Raw genomic sequence first — 24,103 nt, 5'->3', positions numbered from 1 at the left:
TAAATTAGACTCAAATACAAAAGTTCATAAAAGAACTCAAAAGAATTTAAAAAGCAAAGAAGAGAGGAAGAAGAAAAACAGAAAAATGAAATGAGTCATGCAGGAAAATTATGAAAAAATTGACCAGAGAATTCAACGCCTTTAAAAAATGAAACACAAGAGGAGTGAAAAAAATAAAACCTTAAAAATTAGAATTGAACAAATAGAAACCTATACATCTACAAGACTACAAGATTCCATCAAAGTAAAAAGGCTGAAAAAATTGAAGAAAATATCAAGTAACTTTTAGGGAAAACAAATGACATGGAAAATAGATCCAGGAGAGATAATCTAGGAATCATTGGATAGAAAGCACAGATCAAAAAAAGAACCTGGAAAAAATCATGCAGGAAATTATAAGGGGAAACTGTCCAAACTGCTAGAACCAGAAAACTATAACCATACACACAGAATCCCTCTAGAAAGAGACTCCAGGAGAAAAACTCCAAGGGCTGTTACAGCCAAATTCCATAATTTTCAAATGAAGGAGAGAATATTGCAAGCAGCAAAAAGAAAACAATTAAATACAAAGGAAACACAATCAGACTCACACAGGAGCTATCACCCTAAACAATGAAGGATCTGAAGACCTGGAATACCATATATTGGAGAGCAAAGGACCTGGGATTAATTAAATAATTGCAAATTGTCAAATGCTCATGGTTGGGTTGAGCTAATATATAAAAAAATGACAATTCTACCCAAACTAAATTACTTATTCAGTAATATAGTAATTTAGTAATTCAGCAATTTAGTGCCATACCAATCAAACTACCAAACAATTATTTTACTGAGCTAAAAAATTAGTAACAAAATTCATCTAGAGCAACAAAAGGACAAGAATATCAAGGGAACTGATAAAAAAAAAAAAGGTGATTTGTCTCTACCAAATCTAAAACCATACTAAAAATACTATTAAATTATACTATAACACAAAACTGGCTGGTATTGATTAAGAAATAGTATAATGGATCAGTGAATTTGCGGGTGTCCAGCCTCCGCCAGGTTCTTGGAACCTGACAGGAGAGACAGAGTGGGCGAAATGAGTTGAGTCAACAAGTGGGTATAGGCAGGAGCAGGTTGACTGACTGTCAGCTTCTTGGATTTATTTTTATAGTTTCAGAATCATGTATGTTTCAAGAAAGCAAACAAGCTGAGATCAATTCCTTGGTTACAAAAGTGTATAATTTTCATCAACAATCATATGGTTACAAGTTTTAATCATGTGATTACAAGTTTAAGTAATACTCATATAATTAATTGATTTCTTATCCCTACTCAGACCACGATGACCATAACCTGTCTGTTACCCTATTTATTACTACATTGTATAATTGTTAATTCATTTAAAGTTATTAATTAAGCAATTCTTTTAATGGAAAGTTTTTTATTTTTTTTGTCTAAGTAATGTTTTTCAATACACTCCCTTAACAATCTATAGTGAGGGTCTTTGTGCTTGTCCACCCATCCATTAACTCTTACAATAACCAATTTTTCTTTCAGGCTTTGTTGGTAGAAACCATGGTTTCTGTGACTTTTTTATTCTTTCCTACGAAACTAAGGCTGTTAGAATTCACATATTGGTCACCTACACTAACTATTTTCTCACCATCTTTTTCATATATTCCTGTGTATGGTAAGGGGGGCAAAACTATTAATTTCCCTGGAATTCTATCTGACCCATCTTGTATCTGTTTTCCCTGTATATATTCTGACATCTCCTTGGAATTCCCAATGTTGGATTTTCCAGAGATTTCATAATGTTGAAGCCTTTTGTATGCCTCAGGGAGAGGCAGTCCTGTTAAATTTGGACAGAGTTTACAATCTGTTTTATTCAAGGAATTTTTCTGAAATCCTTCCTTTATAGTCATTCCAGTATTAGGGTGAGTAAATATTGCAATCAATAATAAGGTCAAAATGGGTATAGAATTTAAATAGAGAATGTGAAACCATAGAACAATTAGAAATAGACCAAGAAATATTCTACCTGACAGATCTATGGACATGGGAGGAATTTATGACCAAGCAAGAAATAGAATATGTTATAAATAGCAAAATGGATGATTTTTGACTGTTAAATTAAAAATGTTTTGCACTAATAAAAATCAATGCTGCCAAAATTAGAAGGAAAACAGAAAGATGGGAAACAATTTTCACATCACAGTGTTCTACTAAAGGTCTCATTTCTTTTTTTTTTAGGTTTTTGCAAGGCAAACAGGGTTAAGTGGCTTGCCCAAGGCCACACAGCTAGGTAATTATTAAGTGTCTGAGACTGGATTTGAACCCAGGTACTCCTGACTCCAGGGCCGGTGCTTTATCCACTATGCCACCTAGCCACCCCCATAAAGGGCTCATTTCTAAAACACATGGAATATTGTAACAAAATTATAAAGTTATAAATCATTCCCCAATTGATAACTGGTCAACAAATATGAATAAATTTTTCAAATGAAGAAAAATGCTCCAAATCATTATTGATTAGAGAAATGCAAATTAAAACAACTATAAAGTATCACCTCACACCTATCAGATTGTCTAAGATGACAAAAAATTAAAGATGATAAAAGTTAGAGAGGTTATGGGAGAATTGGGACCTTAATGTGTTGTTGGTGGAGCTGTGAACTGATCCAACCATCCTGGAGAGCAATATGGAACTATGTCCAAAGAGCAATAAAACTGATCATACTTTGACCCAGCAATTCCATTGCTAGGCCTATATTCAGAAAATATCATACAAAATGGAAAAAAGTCCCACATGTTTCAAAATATTCATAGCACTTCTTTTTTGTAGTGGCAAAGAATTGGAAATTGAGGGGATGCCCATCATTTGGGGAATGGTTGAATAAGATATGGTATTTGAATGTGATGGAATACTATTGTTTTATAAGAAACCATGAATCATCAGATTCTAGAGAAGCATGGAATGAATTACAGAATCTGATGCTGAGAGAAGGGAGCAGAACCAAGAGAATATTCTACATATTAACAACATTATGAGTTGATAAACCTTGATGGATATAGTTCCTCTCAGTAGTGCAAAGAGCTAGGACAACTTTATTAGACTGACTGTGGACAATGCTATCCCCAAAGGAAGAAAAATGAAGGAAAACATAGCCAAACAAGCAAACAAAAAAACCCTTCAGATTCTGATGAACACTATATTCACTTTTTAAAAAATTTTCTCTTATTCATTTCTTTCCTATTCCGTGTTTAACAGAAATGTGTATGTACAACATTCACATTAATGTTCATTGTTTGGGGTGGGTGGGAAGGGAGAGTGAAAGAAAATTCTGAAACTTAAAAATATGCATATGGATGAATGTTGAAAAACTTTCATAATATATCTGGAAAAATAAAATACCAATGAAAAAACCAGATTAGGCCAAATGGTAGAAGAGATACAAAAAGCCAGTGAGTAGAATGCCTTAAAAAGTAAAATTGGACAACTGGAAAAAAGAGACACAAAAATTCACTGAAGGGGAAAAAAAGTTCCTTAAAAAGTAGAATTGGGGGGTGGCTAGGTGACGTAGTGGGTAAAGCATGGGCCCTGGAGTCAGGAGTACCTGGGTTCAAATCCAGTCTCAGACACTTAATAATTACCTAGCTGTGTGGCCTTGGGCAAGCCACTTAACCCCTTTTGCCTTGCAAAAAACCTAAAAGAAAAAAAAAGTAGAATTGGCAAAAATGGGAAAGGAGATTTCAAAGTTCGCTGAAGAATACAATTTCTTTAAAATTACAGTTGAAGAAATGAAAGTTAATGACTTCATGAGAAATCAAGAAACAACCAAACAAGGGGGGGGGGGCTGTGGATAGAGCACCCGCCCTGAAGTCAAGAGTACCTGAGTTCAAATGCAGCCTCAGACACTTAATAATTACCTAGGTGTGTGGCCTTGGGCAAGTCACTTAATCCCATTTGCCTTGCAAAAAAACCTAAAAGATTAAAAAGAAAAAAATAAACAACCAAACAAAACCAAAAGACTGAAATGAAAAATTAAAAGACTGTGAAATAATTCATTGGAAAATAGATCCTAGGAGAGCTAATTTAAAATATTACTGGACTGCTTTAAAGTCATGATCAAGAAAAGGGCTTAGATATCATCATTCAAGAAATTCTCAAGGAAAACTGCCCTGATAGTCTAGAACCACAAGGTAAAATAGAACTTGGAAAAATTCACTGAACACCTTCTGAAAGCAATTCCAAAAGTAAAACTCCCAGGAATATAGCCAAACTCCAGAGCTCCCAGGTCAAGGAAACAATATTGCAAACAGCTCCAAAAGAAACAATTCAAGTTTGTGGAGCCAAAGTCAAGATAACACAAGATTTAGCAACTTCCACAATAAAATATTAAAGGGCTTGAAACAGGATATTCTAGAGGGTAAAAGAACTTAGATTACTCCAAGAATCAACTACACAGCAAAATTGAACATACTCATTTGGGGGAAAAAATGGGCATTCAATGTAATATCGGCCTTTCAAAGTTTTCTAATGAAAAGACTAGAGCTGAATAGAAAATTTGATCTTCAAATACAAGACAAGAGAAGTTTAAAGGCAAACAGGAAAGGAAATCATAAAGGATTTAATAATGTTGAGTTGTTTATATTCCTACATGGGAAGATATTGATAACTCATATGAACTTTCTCATTATTTAGGGCAGTTAAAAGATATATATATATAGACAAGGAATTGGTATGAGTTGAAAATGAAGGGCTGAAATCTAAAAAAAAATAAAATTAAAGGGTGAGAAAGGAATATAGTGGGGAAAAAGGGAAAGAGGAAGGCAGAATGGAATAAATTATATCACAGAAAAGGGGCAAGCACAATTTTTACAGTGGAATGAAAGAGCAAGTAGCTGAGGGGGAGTGAGTAAACATTACTCTCATCAGAATCTGCTTAAAGAGGGAATAACATACACACTGAATTGTATATAGTTATTGTTCTTACCACACTAAGTAGAAGGGGAAAGTGATAAAAGAAAAGGATGGTGGTAATGGAAGGGTAGATTGAAGGAGGAGATAGAAGTAACACTTTTTAGGAGGGAAAGGGTGAAAGAATAGAGAGAACAGAATGAACAGAATGGGATGAGGGGATATGAATAGAGGGAAATATAGTTAGCAACAGCAACTGTGAAAAAAAAATTTGAAATAAACTTCTCTTATTAAGATCTCATTTTTCATACATAGAACCGAATCAAATGAATGAAAATAAGAATCATAAATAATAAAAATTTATGAACCATTTTCAGATGAGGTTATCAATGCTACCGATTGTCATATTAAAAATGTTCTAACTCATTTTGATTGGAGAAATAGTTGCATTAAAAATAATTCTGTGGCTCTCTTATAACTATTAGCTTGACTAATAGGACAGAGAAAGAAAATGGCAAATGTTGGAGGAAATGTAAGGAAAATGAGAATGTATTGGTGGAGTTGTGGACTGATTTAACTATTTCTATGCAGATACACTTTTGGCCTTGCCACTGGGCAGTTAGGTGGAACAATGGATACAACAGGGGCCTTGGATTCAGGAGGACAAGAGTTTCAATCCAGACTCAGACAATTGCCACTGACTAGCTGCGTAACCTTGGGCAAGTCATACAACTCCAACTGCCTCGCATCCAGTCATCCTGATTCATAACTGGCCACTGGACCTAGCTGACTCTGGAGGAGAAAGTAAGGCTGGTGACTTACCACAGCATCTCCTCACTCAAATCCAAGTCATGTGCTTCTCATGACATCACCTCCTTGATGTCATAATCTTCTTTGAAAACAAACATTATTATCATACTAGTCTAGTATCCCCAAACATGAAAAACAAAGAAAAAGAAAGACCTATATGTACAAAGATATCTATTGCCAACTCTTTTCAGATAGCAAAGAATTGGAAATTGAGTGGTTGCCCATCAATTGGGGAATGGTTGAACAAATTGTAGTATGTGATAATTCTGAGGGTGTCCTGCTCATTTCTTATAGCAGACATCATGAGAACAGGATGCTCTCAGAAAAACCTGAAAGGACTTACTTTCACAACATGACTATTATGGAAATGTTTTTGCATGACTACATATTTAAAGCTTATATTGAATTGCTTGCTTTCTCAATGGGGGATAGAGTGGGGAGGAAAGAAGGGAGAGAATTTGGAGCTCAAAATTTTTAAAAAAACTACTATTAAGGATTCTTTTTTATTTGCAACTGGGGAAAATAAAATATTAAATTAAAAAAATAAAAAAGCAGAGCTGAGATTTTGCTTTAAATCTAAAAATTTAAATGTACTCCTACAACAAAATTAACTTGAGAAAGTTTTTAGTAGCCATAATCTTTATTCAACTTGCTTATTACATTACAAATGAATGTTTTATGTTCAAAAACATCATACTTGAAATGTTAAAAAAAATTCTGATTTCAGTAACAGTAAAACATCAAAAATAAATCTGTCTTGCAAAACATCATTTTTGCTTTTTTTTTAACTTGACAAAGAATCAGTAGTCAGGATAGATTACTGATTTACTTCCCATACTGGACACGCCTGGTATATCTTCTATTCTATTCATTTCCATGGATGCAGAGCTCTTCCAGTTGTCGGAAATAAGTATATTGTTGAAACTGCTGTTCACCTCTCCCTGATTATTTATGCAATGTGTGGCTGAAAAATTGCCGACATTTTCCTGTAAAATTTGGTTGTCTATCTGACCATCATTATTTTCTCCATAAACCTCATTCCTCTCCTGACTATATTGGCTGCTATGACTAGACTGGTTTGAAAAGTTCATGCCTTCCATCCTTTGGGGACCATAAACATCATACTCTTCTGCTGCAGAATTCAAGAAGAGCTCTATATACCTGTGTTGCATATATTGTTTGTCTTTTGACATAGCTGCCACAGCATCCTCATGAGTAGCAAATTCAACATTTGCTTCTCCAGTCACTTTGCCATCAGGTCCAATTTCAATGTATGCTCCCACAGGTTTAAGTGGTGAGAAAAATTCATAGATATCATTTTCAGTAGCTTTATAAGGCAGTCCTCTCATGTGCACAAAATGACCTGCAGAACTCTGGAAGTCAGACCAATTGTCTCCATAGCTATGACCAGACATTCCTAAATAGTAGCTAAGGTCTCTTCCAAAGTAATATTCATTACTGTAGTCATTATAGCCTCTATACTCAATTTCATAGGCATTACCATACCTCATTCCTTCAAACCCAGCTCCTTTATCAAGATTTTGATAGAATCTGCCATTCTGAGGCCTATCATAAGGACCTGGACGTTGCCTAGCCCTTGGCTTTTGGGGAGGATTGTAAGTATGAACTTCTGCCTCGCTGCTCTTGAAGATCTCAATGTACCTGTGCCCTATTCTTTCCTTGTGCTTCTTTAGAGCATTTTCAGCTATTTCCTGTGAAGCAAATTGCACGAAGGCTTCCCCACTATTCTTCCCTTGAAAGTCTACTGGCAATATTATCCCATTTGGCATGATTTCTAGCCCTGAAAAAAACTGAACAATATCTTCCTTGTTGCAGTTAAATGGGAGTCCTCTAAGACGTACATAGCCATTGTTGACAGTGTCCAGACTACTTGCAGCAGTATGCTTCAGTGCCCAATCCATTTCAAGATGATTTGATTTGAATACTTCAACATATCTGTGTGCCATAGTCTCTCTATCTTTCTTCAGTGCCAATTTGACTTCATCTTCAGATTCAAGTTCAACAAATGCTTCTCCACTTGGTCTCCCCTCTCTGGTATAGATGAAATGAATGCCTGATACCCCATTTTGAATTTTACATTCTGAGAAGAAGTCTTGGACATCACTGGCTGAACATGACCAAGGCAAGCCACGGACCTTCACCACGAATCCCTCTCCTTCGATGTCCAGCATTATCTTGTCTAATTAGCAGCAGCTGTAGTTGTTTGAAATGTGACTGTCTTTGATATTTGACTTGAGTCTCTGCAAAAAAAAAAAGCCAATTAATTTTGTCAGTTAACTCTCTTGCATTTTCTAAATAAATCATTATATTAGCTCTGAAAAGAGGTCTCTATATAAAACATTTCATTCTCTTTAAAAGTTTACTTTTTCAACTTCTTTTTCTTACATTATTTGTCTAGAATTTCTAGCACTATAACATAGTTGTGATGATAACACACAAGTTTGTTTTTCCCTTGATCTTATTTTTCTCCATATATTGATATAATTATATATTTTGGTTGTTCTTATTATGAATATAGACTCTTATGTTAGTAGTTTTCCTAATTTTGAGCCAATTCTGAATTTCAATTTAAGTCCAATATGGATATGGTTTATAATCATTGTGATAAATTGCTATAGACCTTTTACCATACTGTATTTTTTAAAAATTTCTTTTAATGTCCATAGTTTAGGTATCAAGATCACATTTATATTATACAAGAAATTTGTAGGACCTTTAATATTCTACTTTCTTAAAATAATTTGTTAAAATAGGGGCAGCTAGGTGGTGTAGTGGATAAAGCACCTGCCCTGGAGTCAGGAGTACCTGGGTTCAAATCTGGTCTCAGACACTTAATAATTACCTAGCTGTGTGGCCTTGGGCAAGCCACTTAATCCCATTTGCCTTGCAAAAAACCTAAAAAAAAAAGTTGGTCTTCGAAAATTGGGCAAAAATTATTTAAAATGCATCAGATCCTTGAATTTTTTTTAAGAGGGAAATTTATTTGTAGTTTGTTCAATTTGTTTCTCTGAGATTGGGTTATTAAGATTATTTCTTGTTCTATTAATCTGAATATTTTATATTTTTAAAGCATATAATTCAAGTTATTGATTTTATTGTAATATAAAAAGTTGTTTCTAATTATTTATGTTGCAAATTCTCTTTAACTTTTGATAAAATTAATTGTTTTCCTTTTTAGATATCAAATTGCCAAATGTTAATCTATTTTATTTCCTCTTATACTAAAAAATCAGTTCCTAGTTTTAATTATTAATCAAACATTCTTTTAATTTTATTTCTTTTTAAGTTTCAAAATTTCTATTTTGATGGTTAATTTTTTTAGTTTTTTGTTAGGCAATGGGGTTAAGTGATTTGCCCAAGGCCACACAGCTACATCATTATTGTGTCTGAGACCAAATTTGAACTCAGGTACTCCTGACTGCAGGGCTGGTGTTCTATTCAGTGCACCACCTAGCAGCTCCAGTGGTTAATTTTTTTTTAAAAAAAATTTATTTCCAATTCATTGAACTATTATTGCCTTTTATTAATCAAAGTACTTAAAGATATTTCTCCCTAAGAGCTGTGTTAGTTGCATTAGAAAACTTGCTATACTACCTCTTTGTTGTTATTATGTTCAGTGAAATTATCTAATATTTTTATTGTAATTTGAACCACTAATTTTAAGGATTTTTTGTTGTTTTAGTCTTAATTTTTTTAAATCCTTTCTTCAGTGAACCCTTTGAATATAATTTTTTCCATTTTGGTCTGAAAATATGTTTAATATTTGATTTTCTGCATTGGTAAGGTTTTTAATGCCCTAATAAATGGACTTCAATTTTTTTTTATAAAATTACATGCACAATTGGTAAAATGTACACTCTCCTATTCCCAATCACCACTGAGGGTCAGCTGGGAAGCATAGTTGATAGAGCACTGGCTAGGGCACCAGCTCTGGAGTCAGGAGGACCTAAGTTCAAATCTGGCCTCTGACACTTAAAAATTGCCTGTGTGACCTTGGGCAAATCACTTAACCCCACTGCCTTAAATAAATTTTTTTAAAAAGTTAAAAATAATCACCAGTGAGCTATCATAACCAACATCTATATAATTCTGTTTATCATCTTTAATTTTTTCTTTCTTTTTAAAGTTACCTATGTTTAACTCTTAAAGGTACATATTAAGTTTCCACAATATAGTTTTAATGTATATTTCTTGTACTCTTTTGTACTTTTGACAGTATTTTTCTTTTACTTGGAAGCTCTAAACATTAACTGTGATATTCCCCTTTTTTTAAAATTAAGACTTTCTTTTGGAAGGCAAATGATATCTTCTCTCTAGTTTGCTCTTTTGCTTTTAAGTGATCTAAACACCTGAACATAATGATGGCCCCCCTCCACCCCCCCCCAAAAAAAAGATAAAAGAAAATCATGCTGTAGTAGCTAGGGGAAAAATCTTGATTCTACTATTTCCTTCTACTCTGCCAACTTCCAACTTTGCTGATTTCTCTTAGTATGTTTTAGAAGACAGACACCATTCCCCATACATAACTGTTTTCTAAAATCCACAATATCTCTGAAGCTAGAGGTAGTTGTGCTTTTATGTGCAGATACTGGTTCAGGATCACAAGTAATAGAGGCTGTTAAGGTCATTTTCAAGACTATCTTCCCGAGTGAGACATAGTTTGAATTTCTGGAGAAAGCAATTGTGTGTGTTTGTGTATCTTTGTGCATGTCAAACTTCAGGTCTGATATTTCCGAAATTGATATCAGTCCAAGGAGAAAGAGAAATTAACCCACTTCTATCACTTACCACTTACCTCACCCTTTTTTCCCCCTACTCATCTGTAACCTCAGTGTGGTCAACTTCTAAGACTAAGTTTTTTGGCAAAAAAAAATAATTATTTGTCGAAATAGATAGTTTTCTGAACCTATCTCAGTATATTATAGCTTTGCTACCACGGATGTAATAATGCTAAAAGGAAAGAGAGAAATAAACAACAAGGGAAGAAGGAAGGACTAAAGGAAGGAAGGGAAGAAGAAAAAAGAAAAGAAAGAGGGTCCCTGAAGTCCCTGTAGCTAAAATCTTTATCTTACAAGTCAAAGGAAAAATAGTACAAGTGGTTGGAAAGAAAGAATGCAAGTACCATGGACCTACAAATAGGATCATGGAATAATATATTGCCACTGATTGGATGCCTGTATAAATCTTTCCTTGCCTCTGAACTCTGGGGGCTCCATTCAAAGTTCAAACATCCTACTTTCTGGAGCAGGCTCTTGACATCACCTCTTGCCCCATTCCCCCTTAGATTACCCATCATTTATACACCATAATATTTTCTACATAAATAACTGTTTGCATGCTGTGTCCTCCATGAGAATGTATCTCATAGAGGGCAGGGACCATGTTTTTTCCCTTTCTTTATTCCCCCAGAATTTAGCACAATACCTAGCAGATGGTAAGAGCTTAATAAATGCATAGGTAGGACTGCCAAGGAAAGCAATTTATTCTAGAATCCATCTCATGACCTCCCCATGAATTCAGTTGCAGCCAATCTCTCCATACCAACATGGATCAGAATCAAGACATTGCTCCCTTTGTGAGTGAGCATAATCTAATGATAATATAAGGAAAACCCCATGACAAACAACCCATCTTTGTTTTATCCCATTTGATACAGCTTTGTGTGTTCAAATATTATAAGTATTTAAAATCTTTGCTCAACAGATTAATAAAAACTAAGGATTAGGCAGAGTTGGCCATGGTCATGAAACTATAGTCATTTCATAAGCAGTGATTCGAACCACGTATGTCCAATTGACTACAAGTACAAACCGGCAAACTCTTAATTTTTAGATTAAGACATCTCCCTAGAAAGAACCATTCTTACCTTTGCTATCCTGCTAGGAGGCTTCTTGGTCAGGAAACAAGGATCTAAATAGAGTCAAGAACTGAGCAGAGATCTCTCAAACTGAGTTAAATCAAAGCTTTCATATACTTTCCTCAAGTGTCTCCTCCTCTTTTCTATTCACATTAAAAAAAATGCAAATTGACAATCTCAGTGAGTGGTACAGTAGAAAAATTGCTTTGTCCCCCTACACAAGGACCACCCCTCAGTACTTGACTGCTCTAGGCTCCAATCTCATTTAGTTACATTGATCACATTTGCCACTTTCTAAATGGAGCATAGTGTTCACACCTCAGAAACAATGAAGAGGAAATTCATTCCATTGATTACATCAGCCTCCTAAGCATTTACTAAGTGTAAACACAGAAGGAAGTACCAGTCTCTAGCTTAGTTAAGATATTTTTACTAAAAAGTCACATGTTTCTGAAAAACTTGAGCCCAGAATCCAAGCATCAAAGTAAACCAACCAGGGTCCAAGTTTCATTCTTTTCTGATCTCTGCAGTAGACAATTACTATCTACTTGGCAGGAGTCAAAGCTGCCTCAGTGACCACAATCTTTGGAGCAGGGAAGTCACAAAAGTCATTCAGTTCAATCAAGACCTCTAGATAAGAAGGTACTAAAGGAGACAAACTAAAGGAGAGTGGCTTCCCCAACCTCAGGAGTAGTCCAGGAAAGGGCTACTAAAGAAGAAAGCTGAATTTCTGGGGTAGGCTACAAAATTTAAACTAAGGAAAGAAAGCACTGTAAAAAATGGACATTTAGGAAAATAACAAAAAATAATGTGAATGGGTATGAAGTTGTATTCTAATGAGTGTAATGACCATGTAAAATCTGAATACATAGCAGTGGCTCACATTTGCCCTGTATTCCCCAGACATGTTCAAAAGTATAATGTCTACATTTATATGTCATTTTAAGATTTGACAAAAGCCCTTTACATTTATGATTTCATTTGAGCCTAAAAACCCCCATGTAACAGGTATAATTTTACTCATTTTAAGGTTGGGAAAATTGAGCTGAAGGAAATTAATTAATTTCAGTACTATGGTTTTCACAAGTCATGATTGTCTGAAGCAGAAATAGAATTCAGGTGTTCCTGAGATCTGCACTCCATCACCACCTGCCTCAAATATCCTCTGCTTTCTTTTATTTCTTTATTTTAAAAATGTTATTCATATATTTATAATTTTTAAAAATGTATTATTTATTTTTAACATTTTTTTAAAATTTAAACTTTAAATTCCAAAATCTCTCCTTCCCACACTTCCTCCATTCATTCAGAAAGCAAGCAATATATCAATTATACATGTACAAATGGCACTTCCAATTTGGTCATATTTTTTAAAAAATCAAGAAAAAAAGTTATTATTCAGTTGGCACTTGAAGCTTATAGATGCTCCTGGAGTTGGATATCATCATTTCATGAGTTCTTTGGAATTGTATTGGGTCATTGTACTGATTGGAGTTGACAAGTCTTTCATAGTTGATCATCATTAAAGTACCTTATACATTGCTCTCCTGTTTCCATTCACTTCATTTTGCATCAGGTTTTAAGCCTTCCTTGGTTTTTCCTGACACCTTACTGCTTGTTATTTCTTATAGCACAATAGTACTCCATCATAATTATATGCCACAATCTGTTCAGCCATTTCCAAATTGATGAGCATTCCCTTGATTTCTAGTTCTTTCCCACCATAAAAGTTTTATTATAAATACATTTGTACATATAGGTCTTTTTCCTTTTTCTTTGATCTCTTTAGGATATATATCAAGTAGTGATATTACAAATTCAAAGGCTATGCACAATTTTATAGACCTTTGGGGCAATATTCCAAAATGTTTTCCAGGATGTTTAGACCAATTTGCAGCTCTAGCAACAGTTCATTAGTCTATTTATTTTCCCCTTATCCTCACTAGTATTTCTCATTTCTGATGATGTTAGGTGGCACCTCAGAATTGTTTTAAATTGGATTGCTCCAATTTGATTTAGAGAACATTTTTAGGTGTTTAAGTGAATTAGAACTTTTTTATATGACTAGAGATAGCTTTGGTTTGTTCTTCTGAAAACTATTCATATTTACTTATCAATCTGGGAATGCCTCTCATTTCTTTAAACTTGACTCAGTTCTATACTTGGTATATATTTGAGAAATAATGTCTTTATCAGAGAAACTTGCTGTAAAAGTTTTGATGTTCTTTCATTATTCATAGTGCCTTGTAGCAAAATGTTGTTTCTCTGATTATGTCTTTTAATTAGATGAATTTTTGCTTTGACTTTTACTGAAATCATGATTGCTATTTCTGATTATTTGGAAGTTTTAAATATTTACTATTTTATTTTCCCCACTTACATGTAAAAATAGTTTTAATACCCCCCCAATTGAGAAGGTAAGTCCTAAGGGGCGGCTAGGTGGTGTAATGGATAAAGTACCGGCCTTGGAGTCAGGAGTACCTGGGTTCAAATCTGGCCTCAGACACTTAATAATTACCTAGCTGTGTGGCCTTGGGCAAGCCACTTAACCCTGTTTGCCTTGCAAAATCCTAAAAAAAAAAAAAAAAAATATATATATATATATATAGACAACCCCCCCCAAAAAATAAAGTAAAGAAAGCCCCTGTGATCGACATTAATTCTCCCTCAGTTCTTTTTCTGGAGGGAGACAAAACCTTTCATTCTAAGACCTTCAGAAATATTCTTGTATTGTATTATTGAAAATAGTGAAGTCAGTCAACAAATTATCATACAGTATTGCTGCTATTGCAGACAGTATTCTGATTCTGTTCATTTTATTTTGCGACAGTTCATGTAAGTATTTAAAGGTTTTTCTGAGAAAATCCTATTAAATATTTCTTATAGCTAAATAGTATTCCATTACAATCATATTCAACAATTTGTTCAACTATTTCCCAATTGATGGACATCCCCTCAATTCTGAGTTCTTTGTCACTACTAAAAGAGCTGCTATACATATTTTGTACATAGTTTTTATTTTTTATCTCTTTGGGATACAGACTTAGCGGTAATATTGCTGGGTCAAAGGGTATACATGGTTTTATAACAATTTATTTTCAATTTCTTTCTGGAATGATTGAATCTACATACAACTTCGCCAGCAGTGCATTAGTGCTTTAATTTTCCCCACCTCTTTTCCAACATTTATCATTTTTTCCTTTTTTGGACTTATTAGTCAATTTTTTAATTATGTAGTGGAGCCTCAGAGTTGTTTTAATTAGCATTTCTCTGATTTAGAGCATTTCTTCATATGACTATAGAAAGTTTTAATTACATTATCTGAAAACTTCCTGTTCACATGCCTTTACTATCAATTGAAGAATGGTTCTTATTTCTGTAGATTTGACTCTATATATTTGAGAAATAAAGTCTTTCTGGTCAAGCAATGACCAGAGTCTACTACAATTCAGAGTCTGCTAGCACCAACCCTTCAGTGCCTGCTTATGTTGGCATTGGCAGAGACTGCTTTCTCCAGTTGGGTTTCAGCCCCTAGCAGTCTCTTGTTAATGAAGTGTTTCAGCCAAGCTGGTTGTCAGCTCCAAAGAAACTTCTATAGTCTACAGCCAGGGGCGGGGGTCTGAAAAGAACGAGGGAAACTGAGGTGTAGGGGTAAGTTTTGATGCAAGTTTGTGTCATACCCTTGGGTCTACTAGTGTGGTGAAGTGGTGGGACAGGAATTCTGAGTGAGCTTAGGATCAGTGAGTAACAGTTCCTAGTATTTTTAAAAACCATTTCTTTGAAGTCTGAGAGTCCTAAACCATGAAAACAGCTGAAGTCACTTTATCTTTGATGAATAATTTTTGTTTTGAGGAGATCTGAGAGATCTGAGAGGTCACGGAGTATTGGAGGAAATGTCTATTCTGCCCTTTTGCTGCTCACATGACCCAGAAGTCTGTCAAAACCCTTTTGGATCTGACCCTCCTCATCCAGTGTGGCAGTTTTCCCTTTTAACTTTGTGTCATTTGCCAATTTGAAAAGCATGCTATCTATGACTTTAACCAGTCACTGATAAAAATGTTAAACAGCACAGGTAAACACAGATGCTTAGTTCCTCCTTCCATTGTGAGATGAAGTTGTTAATGATGATTTTTTTTGAATTTGGACATTTGATAAGTTCCAAATGCAACAATTTGAACTATTGTCCAGCATAGTCTTTGAGATATTATCAAAATAATAAGACTTACTCTGCTTGACTCAAGAGGGCAGATTTAGAAGCCCAGGGTTCCAGGGGTATGAAGAAACAAATTTAGGTTTGGTCCTTGAGAAAATTCCCATCAATTATGCTGTGGTGGATTCCTATTTACCAGAAGTCCTTGAACAAGGATATTGTCAAAGGGATTCTTATTCAAATGGATTACATGTGCTAGAGAAATTAGGTGGAGTGGAGAGAATATGATACTTGAAGTTAGAAAGACTTGCCTTAGACCCTTGTTATCCTGTGACCCCAGAGAAGTCACTTGACCTCTTTGGTCCTCAGTTTCCTGATATATAAAATGTAACAGTGGCATCTAACAAAGCATCAAGAGAGAATCAAATTAGCTAATATATATGTAGAGTGCTTTGCAAACCTTAAAGTATTTATATAAGTACTAGTTATTATTATTATGATATCTAAAGTGTTTTCCAACATAGATTCAGAGATTCCTATTAAGCCTCATATCTCTAGCCACCTACTTAGGGCCACAGATGTTAAAATCTGACCCCCTTTCCACTATATCACATTGTTTTAATTCGGGGGGGAAGGGGAGAGAAATCAGGCCCTTTGTATATGGAATCATGAGGAAGAAATAAAATGGTTCTTATTTCTAGGCAAACTAGGCTAATTCTAGAGAAATTCAGGGAACATCTAAGACTCAACAATATTTTAAATGTTTCCCCTTCAGCTTTCTCTTCTTGGTCCTTGCTGGATTCCCATATGCTTCTTCAGCCAACAGGGAGGCTAAGCATAGACCTGGGAATGAAGGAAGTCAAGATGGTTGGGCAAGTCCCTGGGGAAGAACACAGAGTTCTGGCCCCCTCCCTTAATAACTTAATCTCATTCTGGATTAGCCCCAATCCTCCAGGGTTTTCCACGGACCAATTTAGGCTACAACCGCCTCCTACTGGGACATTTTGGTTATTTTGTACACTGGGAGGAAAGAGACCTAGCTTTCCCCAAGTTCAATACTTATAAATTCCTTGCTTATAGTGTCTGTAAAATCCTGAACCCTAAATATGACTTAATGAGGGTGTGGGAATAGAGTGATACCATCCAAGATAGCCTACCTTCAAGCAGGACTTTAATTACACTTCTGTTCTTTTCTAAGAGAAAACATCTCAAAAGGTTTGGAAGTGTCCCAGGAAGGAACCTATTGCCCACACTAGGTGTCCTGGTCAGATTCTCAGGAATTAAAAAAAGTCAAGGAAGTACCCCAGAAAGTCAAGAGGCATCTACATGCCTGTAAAGTCTGGGAGCTGGGCAGAAGCCCATTTAAAGGCTGCGACCCTGGGCATTTTTCCAGCTGAGAAAGCAACATGAAGAACAGGTATGAGAGAAAGAGGATTAGATTTGGGGGAAAGGAATGGTAATGGGATGTACAAATTTATGATTTTAGTAGATTGAGTGAAGCAGTTGTGGCTCAGATTTGATATAATTCTTGGTTTCCCCCACAAAGATGTGGTTCCATATAAGTAATGGGATGAAGAAAGGAAGAGATTCAGTGGTAGAAGGGGATACTTTAGATGAAGAATGAAAAAAACCTATTTTTAGAGCCCTTTAAAGATCTACAAAACTGCTTTCTTCCCAAATAAACTGTGAGGAAGGGAGTGCAAGGATTATTATTCTCATTTACAGATGAGAAAATGAAAGAAAAGATTCAGATAGGTTAGTAAGGATTGGAGTCAGGAGAGAACTGAGTTCCAAGTCCAGGATTTCTTTACTATATCGAACTGCCGATTCTTTCTCCATGTCCAGTTATATCTGGTCAAGGTAACACTTTGGACTGGGGTGACTCTTTTCTAAATTGGGGGGATGGAGTTATACCATCAGATGATGGAATCTGTGTCTCAGGATTTAGACCTAAAAGCACAATTTAGAACTCTCCAGGTTGGTTGACATGTGTCTGTGAAGGCAAAGTGATAAAAGGGCCTAGTTATTAGGGAACTCTATATCTGAGTTCACTTACAGTAGGGGTGGGGAACCTCCAGTCACATATATCTGGCTGTTGCCAAGGCAACTTATAGTCAGGACTTGAAATTCAATAAATCTAGTAGATATTTAGGGATGCATTAATGAAATGTTTGACCAAATATAGCCCTTGAATGATAATTTAAATATCCAAATGACCCTTGACAGAAAAAAAAGGTTACCCATTCCTGCCTTATAGAATCAAATAAGATAATATTTGTAAAGTGCTTAGTATAGTGCCTGGAACACAACAGACAAGAAATTCTCCTTCCCTTCTCCTTTTATTCCAGATATTTCTAGTTTCAGAGGCAGCTTAGTGTAAGAGAAAGCACATTTAATTTGGAGTTATAAGACCTGGGTTTGATGTCTGAATTTAGAACTATTGGGCAAATGATTCAACATTGTTGAACCTCAGGTTTCTCACCTGTAAAATGGGGTTGATAATCCCAAACTTCCTACCTAAAAGAGTTTTTCAAAAGCTCAAATGAAATGATAATGGTTAGTATTTATATAATGCTTTGAAGTTTACAAGGTGCTTTCCTTGATTAAAATGAACTATAATAGCATTTTTATAACTATTATTTATAGGTTCCTGTGTGCTTAGCATCACTTTTTGCCCTAAAACAATGGGGGGAAGAGACATGAGTGTAGACCACAAATGAAAAGCATATCTATTACCTTAAGCAGACCCTCAGATCATTACCTTTAGGTCTTCTCTAGGGGATAATAATAATAAGTAGTCTAGGATCTTGCATCATAGTGCAATACATGGTCATAACTCCATTTCTCTCCCGTACCCTCCTAACAGATAGAGGAAGCTGACCATACATGGGACTTGGGGGAGAGGGAGAGTTGGCTGACTGGAATAGAATTGGAGGAGATTTGACTCCAATACTATAAGATCAGGCAAGGAAACTGCTTCTTGACAGACATTACAAGAGTATGATTAATGTCAAGGTCTTCAAGAGGGTAAATCTCATTGGTAGCTATGCCTCATTAATTTGTAGTTTCCAATCAGTTTTTCTATTTAACATTGAGGACAAAGTGATGAAACTTTCCTCAGGATCCTTATCTCTAATAGAGATATTATTCTGTGAGTTAGTTCCTTCACAAGATATGGGGGGGGGGGCAGTGGCTAAGTGGCACAGTGGATAGAGCACCAGCCCTGGAGTCAGGAGTACCTGAGTTCAAATCTGGCCTCAGACACTTAATGATTACCTAGCTGTGTGTAAGCCACTTAACCCCATTGCCTTGCAAAAAAAAATTAAAAAGACAACTAAAAAAAAGATATTGGGGGGGAAGTTCTAAACCCTAAAGTGTGATAGAAATGAGAAATTTTACTGTCTTCACTCTTGTCAACGTATTGACTGGTGAAATTACCCCTGGGTCATCTTGCTATTCAAGAGAGATATGCATTATACCATTGTATATGAAATCAGAGTTGATCCACAAATATTCCTTTATCTTCTCAGCTTCTGAGAAGGGTGATTTGGGTGATTAAAAGTCCTATGCTCAGAATATCTGGACATAGTACTTAGACTTATAGAACGTCAGAATTAGAAGGGACCTATAAGAGTATATGTAAAATGAAAAGGGTTGAGAAACATAGGGAAAATTGAGGAAACAGAGGCCTAAAGAGGAGAAAAGTTTTATATTGCATAACTGAGATATGAATATATGACTTGTCTCCCAAAGTTAGCATCCTTCAGATTATATGATGATAATGTATCACCTATATGAAGTTTTTCCCGATTTTTTTTTACCCTCTGTTCTTATTCCCTTCTACCACCCCCCCCCACCCTAATTCACAGGATTGTTTTTGGAGTTGGAAGGTGGGAGAGATTCTAACTATAGAGAAAAATAAATAACTGCATAACAGTATTTACTACACAGAGTCTGTTTAGGCTACTCATTGATTTTTCCCATTGCCTATAGATAAGGCTTTAGATAAAGACTCATCTTTCAGGTCTTTATAATCTAGCAATGCTTATAAATAGGAGAAAAACAGGAGATGAGTCTGGCTACTATGTAAAGACCCCCTCTACAATAACATCCCAACCTTAAGTTTATGGACAAGGTAGAGGTGTTACCCTGTTAGTATGTCCAGAATGTTTTGGAAGAGAGAGATACTAGAAGCATGAGACTTGTTAGGAGACTTGTTAGGAGAAGTAATCCAGAGACATGAAAATGGACATGAAAAGGAAGAGATAGTTAGGAGACCCAAGAGAAGGAATATCCACATTATCAAGTCCTATTGACTTTGCCTCTTTAGTATTATTTCAACTCTTAACAACTGTTTTAAAACTATTTAAAACTTATTCTTCTCCATGTGTCCTGCCAAAACACATGTAGTTTTGAAAACAGAGGAAATAAATGAAAATGACCTTCCCTAGTCTCTAATGCCTCAAGATATACAAATGAAAAATGACTTGCCCACAATCACTTGGCTAGTCCTGTCTTATCCCACAAATGGTTTCACACAGTAGTTATAGAAAAGTGTGCTATTATAAGAATGAAAATACCTTCATTGTGACCTGACTTTGAGCTGATTTCTGGCTTGTGGTTACCAGCAACCTTTCAGGGAGATCTTTAAATATTGAGAACTTCTACACAGATAATATTAAAGTCAATACCCAGCATGATAAGTACAAGCATGTAACATGTTAGAATCTAGTATTCTTGTATCTGACTCATTTTGATGTGAAAAGGCAAGTGTTCATTTTAATCTCAGGACTCAAACATCACAGTAGTCAATTTGCTTTATTTGTCCCTACAAAGATCTTGTATATGTTCTCATAAAACCCCAAACTCTGAAGAACAAAGTCCTTTGAGAGATAAATTGGGAATAATAAGAATTCAACTACAAGAAATTACTTCCAAGATGAACCCTCAAGAGTTTTCCTGCTCTTCCAATCCAGAGTGTATCCCTAAATAAATAATAATTTAAAACTTCTCTCCTTTATCTCTCTCATGACCCTGGACTAATGTTAAGCATTCTATCTTTTGATGTTTTCAAAATAGACAGAGGCTTCAGTTAAGATAACCTGGTATGGTCTTATGACATATTGTAAAGGGTGGATTGGTTAGAATGGGCACAATAAGGGGAGAACATCACTCATGTCCTATCAACATGAGTACGGGTAGTGGCAGTGAGCATGTTTTCATAAGGGTACATGGGATTTTGTTCCTAAGTCCAGTTGTTAATCACAACCAAGAATGTCTCAAACATTTTTGCCTTGCTTCTTTTCATTCAAAATCACCATTGTGATCCCATCCTTTGAACCCTGCCTTGCTATACTGCATCATGCCTCTGTTCAATAATGTCTGGGCATCCAAATGGATTACAGGAAGCAAAATGAAGGTGTAACCAAGTGAAAGAGGGCAAAAGAAACTGGTCTACCTATTCCCAATTGTCCTGCAGAGCCTCATTCTATTAATAGAGGCACCAGTTTGGAAACTATGGCATTTGTCTCTATGACCACCACTCTAGTTCAGGTTTTCATCTCTAGGTTATCGGGGCAGCTAGGTGGTACAGAGGGTAGAGCACCAGCCCTGGAGTCAGGAGGACCTGAGTTCAAATCTGTATTCAGACACTTAATAACTGCCTAGCTGTGTGACCTTGGGCTAGTCACTTAACCCCACTGCCTTAAAAGAAATTTTTTTAAATTAAAAAACTAGGTTATTGAAGGAGATTGAACCCTTGAGATCCATCAAGATTTAAAAATAAAATAAAATACATAACGTGAAAGATTCAAAACAACCAAGTCATCTGGTAGAAAGAGTATTGATTTTTAAGATATTACTTGAGGGCAGGAATTGTTTTTTGTTTCATTTTCATAATTCTATTGTCTAGTCCATGATCTTATACGTCGTAATACCTCTGTAAAATCAGACCCATATTCTTTCATTCCACGTTCTTTCTCATATACTTACATCTGATTACTTTGCATAAGCTACTTCTCATCTTACAGTGAGGCCCAGAGATATGAATAAGATTTGTACTTACTACCTTAGACTATTGAGAAGAAAATGCTAAAAATACAAGTTGCTTATTATTATTATTATCATCATCATCATCTTCAAAATTAGTTTTCCTGATGGTAACTGATGATTGACCTGGATGATTGTACATGGGCTATTAAGTCATTGCCTACTCCTCACCACCATAAGATATTTTTAATCATGATGAAGGAAAAAGGCTAAGTAGGGGACAAATCAGTACAATAATAACTAACATAAATACAATACTTTAAGGTTTGCAAATATTCAATGAAAATCCATTTGAAAATATCCACTGTAAGCAAAGGTTTACAAATATCTCATTTTATCCTCATATCAACCCTGGAAGGAAGGTATTATGATGGCTTTCATTTTACAGATGAGGAAACTGAGGCAGGCAGGGGTAAGTGACTTGCTCAAGTCACAAAACTGGTAAGTGTCTAACATCATATGTGGAACTCAGGTCTTCCTCACTTCAAGTCCAGTTCTCTATTCACTTTGACACCCAGCTGCCTCTTATTTGTAGCTTCAAAAATAAACCATCCTTATAACATAAATCTGTAACCCTAAAATCATGTCACTTTGAAAGGAAAGAATATTGGATAATGAAAAATACCTGATTATATCGCCAGTGCCTTTGCATTTATTAGGAACCTAATAAAAGCTTATTGAATGGAACAGACAACAGGGAAATATATCCTACCCTCATTGTACTTGAAGGAAATAATAAGTTTACAAATAAGTAAATGAAAAATAAAATAAAATGCATGCACAGTTTGGGGAAGCACTAAAACTTTAAGAACTCTCAAAAATCTTCTGTTAAAGAAGGAAGCTGAGCTGAGCCTTAAAGAAAGCTGAGGATTCAAAGACTCAAGTGTGAGGAAGGAGAGAACAACAGGTTTTATGGAAACCAAATTGACAAAAGAGGTGGGTCCTTTAATGAGAAAAGGAGGAATCAGTGAATGAAATAACCATTTTTGCATCCAAACAGTAGAAACTTGTTTTTTGAATGAGTACTTAATCATCTTTCTTTTGATGATAGATTCTTCCAGTCTTCTCTGTATGGAAGTCAGACTCAACAATCTGTAGTTTCCAGAAGGGAAAATTCCACTGGGGTGGGGGCCACAGGTAAGTGGGTCGCCCCACCCCTACCATGTTTCCCTATCAAAATGCCTGCTCCACCCCCTCCTCTTTCCTGTTGACTGGTATTCCTGGGCTGGAGCCCTTGCACATCTGGCTCTCCATCCCCTTTGGCTCCATGTATTTGATAGCTGTGGTGGGGAATATCACTATCCTGGCAGTAGTGAAAGTGGAACGCAGCCTGCACCAACCCATGTACCTCTTCTTGTGTATGTTGGCTGTCATTGATCTGGTTCTATCCACTTCCACCATGCCCAAGCTGCTGGGTATCTTCTGGTTTGATGCCCGTGACATTGGATTGGATGCTTGCCTGGCCCAGATGTTTACCATTCACTGCTTTGCCACTGTTGAATCTGGCATTTTCCTGGCCATGGCTTTTGACCGCTATGTGGCCATCTGTGATCCACTGCACCATACCACAGTGCTTACCCATAGCATGGTGGGTCGCATGGGACTGGCTGCCCTTTTGCGGGGGGTGCTCTACATCAGCCCCTTGCCTCTGATGATCCGTCTGAGACTGTCTCATTACCGAACCCAGATCATTGCCCATTCCTACTGTGAGCATATGGCAGTGGTGACCCTGGCATGTGATAACACAAAAGTTAACAATCTTTATGGCATGGGCATTGGTTTCCTTGTTTTGATCCTGGACTCACTGGCCATTGCAGCCTCTTATGTAATGATCTTCAGGACTGTGCTAGGACTGGCCACCCCAGAGGCCAGACTAAAAACCCTGGGGACATGTGGGTCTCATATCTGTGCCATCTTAGTTTTTTATATCCCTATTGCTGTTTCCTCCCTCACCCACCGATTTGGACACCAGGTGCCCCCCCACATCCACATCCTATTGGCAAATTTCTATATGCTTATCCCACCCATCCTCAATCCTGTTGTCTATGCTGTTCGTACCAAGCAGATCCGAGAGAGGCTTCTCCGAATCCTGAAAGCAGGAGCTCAGCTCAGGGGACTACCCTAATGGTAGTACCCATGGAAATCAGACTTCTTATAAAAAACAAGGATCTTCCACTCTTCATGTTTCCCTTAGGACCAAAAATACTTTTGAAATGCAGTACATACAATTAAAGGACTTTCTGATTTTGAGAATCAGATAAGCTAAGACTTGCATTCCTTTTATCACAGGGTTGGTAGCTTAAGTTTCCTT

The 24,103-nt window shown here is 36.0% G+C and overlaps 2 protein-coding genes across 3 annotated transcripts in view; one reads left to right on the top strand and one right to left on the bottom strand.

Moving 5' to 3' along the window:
• Positions 1-6,349: 6,349 nt before the first annotated feature.
• Positions 6,350-24,103, bottom strand: part of LOC141508590 (heterogeneous nuclear ribonucleoprotein F-like) — a 44,600-nt gene continuing 26,846 nt past the window's right edge. For both annotated transcript variants that reach the window (XM_074217373.1, XM_074217374.1), the window contains one exon: positions 6,350-7,977. In XM_074217373.1, coding sequence (XP_074073474.1) covers positions 6,517-7,908 — 1,392 coding nt within the window. In that variant the 5' untranslated portion in view covers positions 7,909-7,977 and the 3' untranslated portion in view covers positions 6,350-6,516. The remainder of the gene's footprint in view (positions 7,978-24,103) is intronic.
• Positions 22,824-23,917, top strand: LOC141507498 (olfactory receptor 52M1-like). The gene has a single exon (XM_074215196.1). It carries the CDS (start codon positions 22,955-22,957, stop codon positions 23,915-23,917), a length of 963 nt encoding a protein of 320 aa, XP_074071297.1. The 5' UTR covers positions 22,824-22,954.

The sequence above is a fragment of the Macrotis lagotis genome, chromosome 1 (genome assembly GCF_037893015.1).
Source record: "Macrotis lagotis isolate mMagLag1 chromosome 1, bilby.v1.9.chrom.fasta, whole genome shotgun sequence".
NCBI classification, from domain to species: domain Eukaryota; kingdom Metazoa; phylum Chordata; class Mammalia; order Peramelemorphia; family Peramelidae; genus Macrotis; species Macrotis lagotis.
This window is presented reverse-complemented; position numbering and strand designations above follow the sequence as displayed.

What these genes read in the sequence shown, in the direction of transcription:
- LOC141507498 (XM_074215196.1), top strand. Translation starts at nt 22,955, where the DNA reads ATGTTTCCCTATCAAAATGCCTGCTCCACCCCCTCCTCTTTCCTGTTG.